Source organism: Hylobates moloch, unplaced genomic scaffold (assembly GCF_009828535.3).
Source record: "Hylobates moloch isolate HMO894 unplaced genomic scaffold, HMol_V3 SCAFFOLD_10, whole genome shotgun sequence".
NCBI lineage: Eukaryota > Metazoa > Chordata > Mammalia > Primates > Hylobatidae > Hylobates > Hylobates moloch.
The window spans coordinates 96,848,484-96,863,674 of NW_026652285.1; the positions used below are offsets into that span (position 1 = coordinate 96,848,484).

Here is a 15,191-nt window from a genome sequence, read left to right on the forward strand (position 1 = left end):
TCCTATTTGCATGATCTCGCTTTTACTTTCAACCTATTTGTGTCTTTATATCTAAGGTATGTCCATTCTTGAACTGACAGCATAGAGCTGTGTTTTGCCTTTTTATTCAGGCTAACCATCTCTACCTTTTGAATAGACGGTACATTCACATTTAATATAACTATTGATATGGCTTGACTTATGTATGCCATTTTGCTATTTTTGTCTTTTTTTAACCTCTGCTTCTATTGTACCATCTTTTGTGTGAAGTACGTTTTAGGGTACACCATTTCAATCCCCAATTTTTTTTTTTTTTTTTTTTTGAGAGAGAGTCTCTCTCTGTTGCCCAGGCTGGACTGCAGTGGTGTAATCTTGGCTCACTGCAACCTCTGCCTCCCAAGTTCAAGCGATTCTCCTGCCTCAGCCTCCCAGGTAGCTGCGATTACAGGCACTCGCGACCACGCCCATCTAATTTTTGTATTTTTAGTAGAGACAAGGTTTCATCACGTGGGCCACGTTGGTCTGGAACTCCCGACCTCAGGTGATCCACCTGCCTCGGCCGCCCAAAGTGCTGGAATTACAGGCGTAAGCCACCACACCCGGCCTGATTTTATTTTTTTAAACTATACATATTTTGTTGTTTACTTAGTGGTTGCTCTAGGCCTCACAACATGCATCTTTACTTATGACAGTCTAATTTAGTTCCAGGAAATATAGAAACTTTATCCAACATATCTCCTATCCATCCCCTCCTTTCTATTATTGCCATATATAACTTAATAATAAAATGGTATAATCCTTGCTCTATATAATCTTGTCTTTTTTAAAAATTGAGAAGAAAAAACATATAGACATATTTACTATTTCCACTGTTTATCATTTCTTATGGATTTAAGTTACCATCTGGTATCACTCCCTTTCAGCTTGAAGAATTTCCTTTAGTATTTTAAAGCAGGTCCACTCACAATAAATTGTCTTTTTAATGTGGAAGTCTTTGTCTTCATTTTTGAAGAACAGTTTTGCTGGATATAGAATACTTAACTTTTTTTTTTTTTTTGAGACAGAGTCTCACCCTCTGGCCAGGCTGGAGTGCAGTGGCGCGATCTTGGCTCATTGCAATCTCCAACTCCCTGGTTCAAGCGATTCTCCTGCCTCAGCCTCTCCTGACATGAGTAGCTGGGATTACTGACATGTGCCACCACACCAGCTAATTTTTGTATTTTTAGTAGAGAGGGGGTTTCACCATGTTGTCCAGGATGGCCTCCATCTCCTGACCTCGTGATCCACCCACCTCAGCCTCCCGAAGTGCTGATATTACAGGCATGAGCCACCACACCTGGCCAACAATTTTGTTCTCTTTCCACACTTAGAATGTCATCCCATTGCCTTCAGGCATCCATTGCTTTTGATGAGAAGTCAGCCACAAAGCCTATTGTTTTTCCTTATCTATAATGAATCATTTTTTTTCTCATTGCTTTCAAGATTTTCTCCTTGTCCTTATCTTTCAACATTTTGACTCTGACGTGTGTTTATCATACTTGGCGTTTATTAGGCATCTTAAATCTGTAGATTGTTTATCATCAGATTCAAAAAGTTTTTGTCATTATTTCTTCTAATATTTTCCTGCCCCTTTCTCTCATTCCTCTCCTCTCATGAGTCTCATTACATACACACTTGATGTCCCACAGATCTCAGAGGTTCTGTTCCTTTTTCTTCAATCTTTTTTCTCTGTTCTTCCTATTAAATATTTTTAATTGATCTATCTACAAGTTCACCAATTCTTTCATCACCTCAAACTGGCTGTTGAGTCCCTACTTTTCATTTTAGTTATACTTTTCAACTCCAGTCCAGTGCTTCCATTTTTATTTTCTTATAATTTCTCTATTGAAATTCTCTATGTACTAGATCACTGTCATCATACTTCCTCTTTTAATTCTTTAAAAGTTGTTCCCTTTATTTCTCTGGAATATCTAGAATAGTTGCATTGAAGTCTTATGTATGCTAGATCCAACATTTAGGATCACTCAGAGACAGTTTCCACTGTTTTTTTTTTTTTTTTCTTTCCTTAGTATAGGTCACAAACTTTGTTTCTCTACATGTCTTTTAATTTTTGTTGTGATACTGAACATTTAAAACAATGTGCTTTTGGCAACTCTGGATTCTGACTTTTCCCCCACTAAGGTTGGTGGTGATGAGTTGTTTTTTTGTTTGTTTACTAACTTTCCCGCACTAAACCATGACGTCTGTCTCCTCTGCAATGTGTAGTTCCTGACGGCTCAGGTTTTTCCCCCCACCTTTTTATTTTGAAGCCTGACTTGCAGGAGATACCCCTCTAACTGTATAGCTTCCTACTCCATTAAAGATTAGTCAGAGATGGTAATCAACCACCTTGAGCTCTTTCACTACCTGCTGATGCAACTATGGTCAGGATAAGGGGAGCACACTCACACTTCAGGCCTTCACGTCTGTTCCAGTTACTTTTTGCTGGGCTTTCCCACACATCTTTGCATTGGTCAGGGATGTGTGGTGGTCTGGGCTCACACAGGTGTCTGATGTGCAGAAACACTCCAACCCAGGATATGTGGAGAGCTTATCAAGCCCCTTGAAACTGTCTCACCTACCAGACCTCCTTGTTAAAGCCCTGGCTAGTCTGCTGGCCCACTGTTTATCCTAATCAGAACTGTAACCTCGGAGTAGCAGATTTGCTGGCCCTGTTTCACTTGCCACCAAGATCATCAAATTTAACTGACAACATTCCAAATCAAGAAAGCTCCCTCCTGCAGCAGTTGTAAAGCTACTGGTTTTCACGGCCAGCCCCACCCTGGTTGAACTACTGCACTGTCAGGGCTGGGAGAACTAGGAACAGGCCCAGGCAACACGACAAAACTCCTGCTGTTCTTACCCCAAGTTTGGTGGTTTTCATGAATAAATGCTTCCCAATTTGTTTTAAGCCTTTGTTGTTTTTGAAAATTTGGGGAGAGAGAATTTGTTGACCTCTTCATTCACTCATGCCAGATATAAATGTCTTCGGCACCCAAACTGCTTAAATCCAACTTAATCTCAAAATTTCACTTAGGAGGGAAAACTTCCAGAGGAAGGCAGAGGTATAAACTCATACTGGGATTATGGAATCATTTTCAGTTCCAGAAAGCAACAGCCCAAAACTGTAAACAATAAAGAGTTATTTTCAGGTCTCTCTTCCCAAAAGCCATAACTACTGCAGTGTTTAGTGCCTTCCATGTGCATATATAAGCTGGACAAGCCCCAGGGCCAATCATGACTAGGGCAAAAGTACACAATCTCAGACTTGGTCACCAGTTAGGTACTCAAATAGGTCCCAGGCAAAGTAGTACTCTGAGTGTTACAGCTGGCCTTGGTCACTATGATTAAGCCCATCAGCATGCCTTGATGTCTATCATGGGTCCCTTTCCCACTGGCCCAGGTCTTACCTCTCAGCCCATCTGGTCATTAGCATTCCAAGACCAAGAGCTCTGGGTCTTAAAGCTTATACCCACAGCCAGTAACTGCGTGACCTGAATATATCTCTCTTCTACTTGCCAAATGTCAAGCATCAATTAATACCTGGATTCTCACTGCATTTATCAGATTCCCATCCTCTCGCATCTCAGGCCCAGCAAATAATTCCTAATTAATCCATTAATCTATGCCCCTGAGTTTTCCCTGCCTGCTCATTGTCCTGGCTCAAATACCATATTCCATAGTCAGTTTCCAGAATCTCCATCCTACCTGTTTCCTGACTGAAGTAATCATGTCAGATAATTTCTCTGTTCTATTTATATTCTCCTTAGAATACTTCTACAGCTTCTACTGAATAGTCAATTTACCATAGCCCCTGAAAGGACAAATGGACACCTAATCCAATCTGGGCTTACACTCTTTCCTAAGTTTACAATTTGAACACAAATATTTTAGTTAGTCTGTGTCAAGCATTGGTGCTAGAAGGCTATGTGACATGCCAAGGGAGGGGATGGGCAGCCATTTTCCATCATGGACATAGAAGCGAGGAAGATCAGTCTAAAGAAGTTATCAACCAGAGGCACTAGAAAAAGCAGAAATGAGACTCCACATAGCCACAGAGAGATGGAAAACAAATCCTGGCCTTGGTTCTTCATGAAATTCAACTGCATGCTCTGCCATTGAGCCCCAAGAGAAAACTAGTACTTTTGCGCTGGGTGGGTGGGCTCACACCTGTAATCCTAGCACTTTGGGAGGCCAAGGCGGGCAGATCACTTGAGGTCAGGAGTTCGAGACCAGCCTGACCAACACAGTGAAACCCCGTCTCTACTAAAAATACAAAAAATTAGCTGGGAAAGGTGGCAGACACCTACAACCCCAGCTACTCGGGAGGCTGAGGCAGGAGAAGCGCTTGAACCTTGCCTGAACCCAGGAGGCAGAGGTTGCAGTGAGCCAAGATCATGCCACTGCACTCCAGCCTGAGCAACAAAGTGAGATTCCATCTCAAAAAAAAAAAAAAGGAACCCAGTACTTTCTAACAATGTCCCTATTTTAAACTAGCTTGAGAGTGTTTCTGTTCCTTGCCATTAAACTACTCCAGAGAAAAGAGAATCACTCAATCCCATAATTAACATTATTTTGATGAAAATGGAAAATGATGTTTAGGGCTTGGTTTTTTACTGCATCTTAGTTATGCTGGACAACTGAGGGGCCAAATGATCAGACACGAAACAAGTCAACAAAAGTCTCCGCGCAAAATCATTACATGAAGGACTTTATTTCCTTCTCGATTACATAGAACTTCTCCATTCAGCGTAACAGAAAAACAATTCCTTTATTAAGTCACAAATAATAATTCTGTCAACAGGACTGACCACATGTAGTAATCCTACCAACTGTATCAGAACTATTATACACACCTGTGAATACACAATGAAACACACACACACACACACACACAATGTTGAGGTTTTGCTTTAAGTCACAGAAAAAACACCCCCTTTCTATTTCACACTTAGCAACAAAGGTTCATTGCAATGAGCCTCAGCCTGAGGCTGTTTTTCTACCTTATCCTCCTCCTTCCCAACCTCTTAGCCCCATGATTCTCAAGATATAAAGGATCTTCCTGGTGAATTAATCCAACATTCATCCATCTTATGAGTGACTGGTGTTCAGTTTATTTCTGCCTATGATTAAAAGCTACATGCAAGTAACTTGTTAAGTGACTATTAATACAATTCAATGTTTATAAACTAATGAGACTCTAGTATTCTACTAAGCCTAGTTGCCAAAAGTGGGTGGAAAAGTTGCAAAGATCCTTCCGCAATTGCACACATAAGATCAGCTGGAAATCTTACAGTTCTTAGAAGAACTCCATTATCACTGTTGAGGAAATTAGTGGTAGTTTTCAACTGCTGCTATTTTAGCTTTACTCTTCAATTACGGTTCATTCAGCATCATCATTTTCAAGTTAGTTTGATACATGTGGTGTATGATGATAGGTATTACATTAACAGTATCCTTATTTTGAAATTTTCCAGTAATTAAATCTTGACATGCATATGTCATGTTTCAAATATGAACCATACCCAATTGTTAAAGCACATCTATCATCCTTGTTCCAAACCTATTTGTACATAATAGTCCACTGCCAATGAATGATTATGAACCGGAAAGCAGGAACATGCAAGTTAAGTAGATTTTTACATGCCTAAGTCAGCTAAGGTTAAAAAAAAAAAAAAAAAAAAGCTGGCATCTTTGCCATAAGCAAGCAATCTATTCTAGCCTGCCAGGTCACACTGTTTACATGCTAGTGGTCTTCCCCAAACATTATCTTAATTTTTCACAGCCTTATAAATTCTATCCACCACTTCACGAAATCTCGCACCCCTTTAACTGATCTTCTTTCTTCACCACTGCCTTAAACAATTCCTTGCCAAAGAAAATCTGTTCTCCCGCCGGGCGCGGTGGCTCACGCCTGTAATCCCAGCACTTTGGGAGGCCGAGGCGGGCGGATCACGAGGTCAGGAGATCGAGACCATCCTGGCTAACACAGTGAAACCCCGTCTCTACTAAAAATACAAAAAATTAGCCGGGCGAGATGGCGGGCGCCTGTAGTCCCAGCTACTCGGGAGGCTGAGGCAGGAGAATGGCGTGAACCCCGGGGGGCGGAGCCTGCAGTGAGCCGAGATTGCGCCACTGCACTCCAGCCTGGGCGACAGCAAGACTCTGCCTCAAAAAAAAAAAAAAAAAAGAAAATCTGTTCTCCCATTTCCATTTTTATTAAAAAAAAAAAAAAAAAAGCCCACATCTTAGACAACATTCATAAACACTCCTTTATCCATGCCCAATGAATGGAGTGTCAGACCCAAAAACAGTGAGGAGCCATTAATGCCTCTCCCTGAAATCTCTCTGCAAGTAGATTTCTTCTTTTTATCATTAACGAAGTAGGTTTCAGGCACATCCTTCTCACCCCTATCCCCAAACTCAGATCCCCTTGCATTAAGGGTCTACTCTATTACTTTAACCTTCTGTCCCTATTACCTCCTACCACCAATATTCAAAGAAAAGTGACCACTGGATACCCACTGAGTAAGTAAAGATTTTGAAGCTTGAGAGGCAAGAGAAGCAAGACAGGAAAATGAATTCCCATGTGAGTTTACTGTTAAGATACAGAGTCTCACTACGCTGCCCAGGCTGGTCTTGAACTCTGCAGCTCAAAAAATCCTCTTGCCTCAGCCTCCTGAGGAGCTGGGACTATAAGCCCCGCATATTTTTAGAGTTTTTGTACATGCTCTTAGAATGACCTAAGGGTACAACTCCCTTCTCCAAGATTTTGAAGCCTAGCTCTACCGGAAAATCTTGTTCTGAGTTTTGCAAGCACAGGTTTTCTATTTTTCAGTCTGAGTGCTTCCCTCTTTGGTTAGGGCCTGTTGCCACCTAATGGATAAAACTGGCATACCCACCAATACATTAACACAGGTTCTCACCTCTGTGCTTCCAGAATAGACCACTAGATGGAGATTTAAAAACTGAAGCAGGAGGAGAGAGCTCTTACACCTATCTAGAAAGCCTATTAGTTGGTTTATGACTACACAAAAAATTAAACTAATGCAGATTCAACAAATAAAAGGGAATATGCCCAAAATGACAAATTAAGGAAAAATAAAAGCCTTCTGGAGGCTGGGTGTAATGGCTCACACCTGTAATCCCAGCACTTTGGGAGGACGAGGCAAGGTGACCACTTGAGGCCAAGAGTTGGAGACCAGCCTGGTCAACAGGGTGAAACCCCTTCTCTACTAAAAATACAAAAACTAGCTGGGTAGGTGACACGCGCCTGTAGTCCCAGCTACTCAGGAGGCTAAGGCACGAGAATCGCCTGAACCTGGGAGGCGAAGGATGCAGTGAGCCAAGATCACGCCACTGCATTCCAGCCTGGGCAACAGAACAGAACAAGACCCTGTCTCAAAAAAAAAAAAAAAAAAGTCTTTTGAAGGCAGTATGGCACTAAGATTAAAACATAGGTTTTGGCTCTTCTACACATAATCACAAAAATCCATTAACAAAATATTACCAAGTTGAATTCAGCAACACTGGAAAATTATAATACGTCACTGACCACATGAGGTCTATTTCAGGATTAAAAGGTTAGCTTGAGTTTCAAAATTCAATCAGTGTAATTCACCATATTAAGTCTAAACAATCTACATGGAGAATTGGTATGAAAACGTAACTGATTTACAGACTAGTAATTATTAATCTGAAAATAATACCACTCACAATAAAAAAAACTCTTAGCAAACTAGGAACAGCATTTTCTCAAGTTGATAAAGGGCATCTACAAAAACCCTATAGCTTCCTGATTTCAAAATTTACTACAAAGCTACAGTAATCAAAACAGTCTGGTATTAACATAATGACAGACATAGACCAATGGAATAAAATAGGGAGCCCAGTACTAAACCCTCATATATATGGTCAAACAATTTTTGTCAAGGTTACCAAGACTACTCAATGGAGAAAGAATAGTCACATGATACTGATAAAATAATATCCACATGAGAAAAAAATGAAGCTGGCCTTTACCTTTATACTATACACAAAAATTAACTCAAAATGGATCAAAGACTTAAACATAAGCCCTAAAACTATAAAACTTTTAGAAAAAACAAAACAAAACAGGAGATAGCTTCATGACACTGGGTTTGGCAATGGTTTATTGGATATGATACAAAAAGCATAGGCAACAAAAGAAAAAATTACTCGATAACATGAAAATGTAAAACTTCGTGCCTCAATGGACACAACGGAATGAAAAAGCAACCTGCAGAATGGATGAAAATATTTGCAAATCATGTATCTGTTAAGGGATTAATATACAGAACACAGAAAGAACTTGTACAACTGAAACAAAAACCCATAAAGAATCCTATTAAATAGGCAAAAGACCTCAACAAACATTTCTCTAAAGAAGACACACAAATGGACAATAAGCACATGAAAAGATGCTCAATATCACTAATCATTAGGGAAATGCAAATCAAAGCCACAATGAGATATTGTCTCACAACCATTAGGAGAGCTACTATCAAAAACACAGTAAATAAGTGTTGGCGAGGATGTGGAGAAATTGGAACCCTAGAGCACTGCTGATGAGAACGTAAAGTGGTGCAGCAGCTACGGAAAACAGTATGGTGATTCCTGAAAAATTAAAAACAGAATTACCATAGGGTCCAGCAATTCCACTTCCGGGTACATACCCCAAAGAATTAAAAGCAGGGACTTGAAGAGAGACACCCATGTATATTCATGTTTATAGCAGCATTATTCACAATAACCAAAAGGTGAAAGCAACCCAAGTGTCCATCAATAGGTGAATGGATCAACAAAATGTGGTATATACATACAGTGGAATCTTATTCAGCCTCAAAAATGAAGGAAATTCTAACACTGTACAACATAGATAAACTTTAGGCACATTATGCTAAGGGAAATCAGCCAGTTACAAAAGGACAAAACTGTATGATTCCACTTAAATGAGGTACCTAGAGTAGACAAATTCATAGAGACAAAAAGTAGAATGGTGGTCACCAGGAGCAGGGGAGAATGGTTATTGTTAATGGGTACAGAGCTTCAGTTTTGCAATATGAGAAGAGTTATGTGGATGGATGCTGGTGATAGCCGCACAACCAGTGTGAATGTACTTAACGCCACTGATCAGCACATTTAAATATGGTTAAGATGGTAAATGTTATGTCACGTATATTTTACCACAACTCTACAAAATAAAAGAAAGCCCAATAGAGGTGTCATCATACTTGATACTGAAATTGAACTCCCTCCCCATAAGATTAAGAACAAGGTGAGAACGTCATTCTCACCATTTCTATCTATCATTGTACTGGAAATCTTAGCCAGTGCAATAAGAAAAATAAGTAAGTCATAAACATCAAAAAGGAAGAATTAAACTCTCTTTATTCACAGATGTACACATAAAAAGTCCCAAGAAATTTATTTTTTAAAGTTACTAGAACTAACAAAGTTTAACAATGTCACAAGATACAAACTCAATACATAAAAATCAACTGCATTTATATATACCAGCAACAATTAGAAAATAAAATTTAAAAATATCATTTACTATAACATTAAAAAACAAAATACTTAAGGATAAAGAGATATAAGATCTCAACACTAAACTTTTTAAAACACTAACAAGAAAAAAGAAAGATGAGCTAAATAAGGAGAAAGGTACACTGACTTCATGGATCAGAAGACTCAACATTGGCTGGGCACGGTGACACATGCCTGTAATCCCAGCACTTTGGGAGGCCAAGGCAGGCGGATCACAAGGTCAAGAGATCAACACCATCCTGACCAACATGGTAAAACCCCATCTCTACTAAAAATACAAAAATTATCTTGGCGTGGTGGCGCACACCTGTAGTCCCAGCTACTCGGGAGGCTGAGGCAGGAGAATTGCTTGAACTCAGGAGGCACAGGTTGCAGTGAGCTGAGACCATGCCACTGCACTCCAGCCTGGCGACAGAGTGAGACTCCGTCACAGAAAAAAAAAAAAAAAAGACTCAAGACTCAATATTATTGACTGGGTATGGTGGCTCACACCTGTAAACTCAGTGCTTTGGGAGGCTGAGGTGAAAGGGTAGCTTGTGGCCCTAAGTTTAAGACCAGCCTGGACAACACAGTGAGACCCCGTCTCTACAAAAATATATATATATTTTTAGAAAATTGGCCAGGTGTAGCGGTGAGTACCTGTAATCCCAGCTACTCTGGTGGCTAGGCCAAGAGAATCCCTTGAGACCAGGAGTTTGAGGCTGCAGTGAGCTATGGATTGCACCACTGTTACCCAGCCTCAGTAACAGAGTGAAACCTAGTCTCTAAAAAACAAAATAAAATTTTAAAAAATTTAAAAGAGACTCAATATTATTAAGTTGACCACTCTTCCCAAATGGATAGAGTCAATACAATTCAATCAAAATCTCAGCACGTTTTGTTAAAAAAAGAAAAAAGAAAGTTGATAAGCTAATTCTGAAATTTATATGGAAGTGGGGGGAAAAAACACTACAATAGCCAAATAATCAAAACAACTTTGAAAAAGAAGGATGGAGTTGGAGGACTACTTCTATCTGATTTCAAGATCTATTATAAAGTTATAGTAATCAAGACACTATGGTATTGGTAAAAAGATTAATAGAAGAGAATACAGGGTCTATAAATAGACCCACAATTATTTTTCAGCAAGAGCATCAAAATGTTCAACAGCTAGGTGCAGTGGCTCATGCCTAAAATCCCAGCACTTTGGGAGGCCGAGGCAGGAGGATTACTGGAGGCCAGGAGTTCGAGACCAGCCTGACTAACACAGTGAAACCCTGTCTCTACCAAAAATTTAAAAATTAGCCTGGCATGGTGGTTGCGCACCTGTGGTCCCAGCTACTTGGGAGGCTGAGGCAGGAGGATTGCTTGGGCCCCAGGAAGAGGAGGCTGCAGTGGGCCATGGTCATGCTACTGTACTCCAGCCTGGGCAGCAGAGTGAGGCCCTGTCTCAAAAAAATAAAATGTAATGAAGAAAGCCTTTTCAACAAATGGTGCCAAACAAATGAATATTCATATTAAAAAGACTTTGATTCCTACCTCATAATACAGAAAAAACAAATTTGAGATCGATTATAGACATAGATGTAAAAGTTAAAATAATAACTGTTTCTAGTAGAAAACATAGCATATCTCTGCAATCTCAGGTTAGGCCAAGATTTGTAGAGAGGGCACAGAAAATGTTAATCATAAATTAATAAATTGGACTTCATAAAAATTTTAAAGTTCTGTTCCTCACAAAACGTGTTAAAAAGTAAAAAGGAGCCATAGACTAGGAGAAAATATTTACAACACATATCTGACGGACTTACATGTTATATGTAGAATAACAAACACCCACCACTCAACAGTTGAACAAAACACATGAATTTCTTTTTTTTGAGACCAAGTCCCATTCTGTCATCCAGGCTGCAGTGCAGTGGTGCAATCTTGGCTCACTGCAACCTCCACCTTTCAGGTTCAAGCAATTCTCGTGCCACAGCCTCCCGAGTAGCTGGGATTACAGGCAGGCACCAACACACCCAGCTAATTTTTGTATTTTTAGTAGAGACGGGGTTTCGCCATGTTGCCTTGCCCACACTGGTCTCAAACTCCTGGGCTCAAGCAATCCACCTGCCTTGGCCTCTCAAAGTGCTGGTATTACAGGCGTGAGCCACTGCACTCAGCCACATGAATTTACCAAAAGATTTGAACACTTTTGAGAGATGACACATGAATGACCAATAAGTACATGAAAACGTGACCAATATTATTAGTCATCAAGAAATGCAAGTTTAAACCACATCAATCCTATTACAATGCTGACTAGATTGACTAAAATTTTAAAAACTAGCAATAACAAATGCTTGCAAAAATGTGGCACTGAAACTCATATAACTACTGGAACTAAGATGTATAAACATTTGGGAAATCTGTTTGGAAATTTCATAAAAAGTTTAACACATACCATATGACCTAGTAATTCCTAGATGTATGACTAAGAGAAATAAAAACACAGGTCCATAAAAACCTTATACAAGAAATTTTATAGCTGCTTTATTCATAATAACCAAAAATTAGAAGCAGCCCAGGTATCAACAGGTAAATTAACTATGGTACAGTCAAAGGAATACTCCTCAACAACAAAAAGAAATGAACTACTAACACCAGCAACACATAGATGAGTCTCAAACATCATGCTGAAACAAGCACGAAAGAGCACATATTGTATGACTGTATATACGTGACATTTTAGAAAACAGGCAAAACTAATCTATCATGCTGGAAACCAGAAGTTATTGCTTTTTGGGGTAGAGTAGTGGGATGGACTGGGAAAAGTAAAAGGGAATTTTCTGAAGGGATGGAAATGTTCTGTATCTTGATAGAATGTGGATTACTGGGGTGCACACATTTATAAAAATGCTTACATTTAACACTTTAGATCTGTGCACTTCATTGTATGTAAGTCACGCCTCAATTTTAAAAAGATAAAAAGGACATGGGCTTTGGGATCACACAGGGTTCATCTCTGCCACTTACCAGCTGTGTGACCTTGGCCAAGTGTTAAACTGTCAGTTTCCTCATCTGTAAAACGGGGAGAACAAGAGTTGAGAATAACCTTGTAGAGCTGCCAGGAAGAGTAAATGAGATAAATGTTTTAAAGTCATTAACGTACAGTAAATGCTCATCAAATATTAACAAAAAGAAATAAGAAACCTTTTGTCTTGTATTTCCACAAAAGAGAAACATGCAGGACTAGAGCAGTTAACTGCTGGGCAATTCACGTATATTATCTCATTTATTTTTTAAAACAACATTTAACAAGAATTACTACTGTTTCAAAGATGAACAAACTGAGCTTCACAGGTTGCCTATGCTACTCAGCAAGAAAGCAGGAAGGCCAGGATGCAAACTTTCACTCATGTTTCTTCCATTGTACCATGCACCCATGCATTTCATTAGGGTCACTTTCAGCAGGTATCCCTGCAACTGTCAGGATAGCCCAATTTATATGAGAAGCTCCCTCCATTATCAATAGTGCTGGCTCAAGCCTCAAGCCTGACACTGAAAAAGAGGCAAATTCTGATGGCTTTACTAGTGAATGGAAGCAGGGTTGCAAGTAGAAGCCTGAAAATGCTGTAGAAGTCTTTTACTTTATTCTCAGACTTCAAAGATGGTTCCTGCTACTTGAGGACTCTCATTCCTCCTTCCTTAGAACAATTTCAAGATAAGAGAATTCTGAATGTAAAATCTGTGCTTTAAGTGGAAGCTAGAACCTATGTGACTTGATTTGGCAGAATAGCCATGGAAATTTGGCAGCTAAAATGAGAGAGAATTTTTTAAATGCATGTCTTTTTTCTTAATAATGTAATGTTTTAAAACCAGAAAACTCAAGAGATAATGAAAGATACCCTGTAATCTCATTTTCCCAAAAACACCACTATTAACATTGTATCACCTTCCAGACTAAAAATTTGCCTTCTCCTTAAGTCTACAGCATCCTACTGCATGAATAACCACAATCCATTTATCGAGTCCCCTATTAAACTTAAATTGTTACCTTTTTTTTTTTTTAAAAAAAAGACAGGGTCTCGTTCTGCTGCCCAGGCTGGAGTACAGTGGCGCAATCTCGGCTCACTGCAGCCTCCACCTCCTGGGCTCAAGTGATCCTCCCACCTCAGCATCCCCAGTAGCTGGGATGACAGGCATGCAGCAGCACGCCTGGTTATCCAATTTTTTTTTACTATTATAAATGCTAAAAGAAGCATCTGTAAACATACATTTTTCATAACTGTCAAGTATTTAGGATAAATTCCTAGACGTATGAATTGTTCAATCTAAATTTTCTTTTGTGGAGGGGAGGGCAGAGACATGGTCTCAACTCTGTTGCCCAGGCTGGAGTGCAGTGGTGTGATCACAACTCACTGTAGCCTTGACCTCCCAGGGCCAAGTGATCCTTCCAAGTAGCTGGGACTATAGACATGTGCCACCACACCCAGCTAATTTCTGTGTATTTTGTAGAGATGAGGTTTTGCCATGTTGCCCAGGCTGGTCTCAAACATCTGAGCTCAATGGATCCATAAAGTGCTGGGATGACAGGAGTGAGCTAACTCGCCTGGCCTGTAATTTTAAATTTTATATTTTTAAATTTTAAACTGCCAAGTCTGCAAAATTAACCTGCACATTATCAGTTTTGATAGATATTAGATTACATTTTTAAGAGTTCTCATTTTCCTACACTCTCATCATCCCTAAAAATTATTTAATATAGGAGCTGAAAACTCAAATACCTACAGAAGACTAGCAGGAAACATAAATGGGTAAAGGAGGCCACCAAGGTTCTGTGAAAACCTGAGAGTATATGCTAATTTAAAGAAGGCAGCGGGCTGAGCACAGTGGCTCATACCTGTAATCTCAGCACTCTGGGAAGCCAAGATGCGCGGACTGCTTGAGTCCAGGAGTTGGAGACCAGCCTGAGCAACCTGGTGAAACCCCAACTCTACAAAAAAAAACACAAAAATTAGCCCACTGCGGTAATGCGCACCTATAGTCCCAGCTACTCGGGAGACTGAGATGGGAAGAACTGCTTGAGCCCAGAAGGTCGAAGCTGCAGTGAGCCACGATCGCACCATTGCACTCCAGCCTGGGTGGCAAAGCAAGACCATGTGTCCAATCCATATAAAGAAGGCAGCCACTACTCTGTTCCAGCCAACAGATGCCATATAAAAATCTGAGCTCAATGTTAGATACTACAATTTATCAAGAAAGCCAGGCCGGGCGCGGTGGCTCACGCCTGTAATCCCAGCACTTTGGAAGGCCGAGGCGGGTGGATCACGAGGTCAGGAGATCGAGACCATCCTGACTAACACGGTGAAACCCCGTCTCTACTAAAAATACAAAAAATTCTCCGGGCGTGGTGGCGGGCGCCTGTAGTCCCAGCTACTCGGGAGGCTGAGGCAGGAGAATGGCGTGAGCCCAGGAGGTGGAGCTTGCAGCGAGCGGAGATCGCAACACTGCACTCCAGCCTGGGTGACAGAGCGAGACTCCGTCTCAAAAAAAAAAAAAAAAAAAAAAGAAAGCCAGAAATCCAAAGTTTGAAACTCTTGAACGTTTTTGGGTTTTTTTGAAATGGAGTTTTGCTCGTC

The 15,191-nt window shown here is 40.2% G+C and overlaps 1 protein-coding gene across 15 annotated transcripts in view; it reads right to left on the bottom strand.

Moving 5' to 3' along the window:
* The window catches only part of NR6A1 (nuclear receptor subfamily 6 group A member 1), a 256,354-nt gene that overhangs the window by 189,031 nt on the left and 52,132 nt on the right, over positions 1 to 15,191 (bottom strand). For 5 of the 15 annotated variants that reach the window (XM_058445815.1, XM_058445814.1, XM_058445813.1 and 2 more), the window contains exon 3: positions 12,586 to 12,630. The exons of the other annotated variants lie outside the window; for them this stretch is intronic. In XM_058445815.1, coding sequence (XP_058301798.1) covers positions 12,586 to 12,630 — 45 coding nt within the window. The remainder of the gene's footprint in view (positions 1 to 12,585; positions 12,631 to 15,191) is intronic. 15 annotated transcript variants of the gene reach the window in all.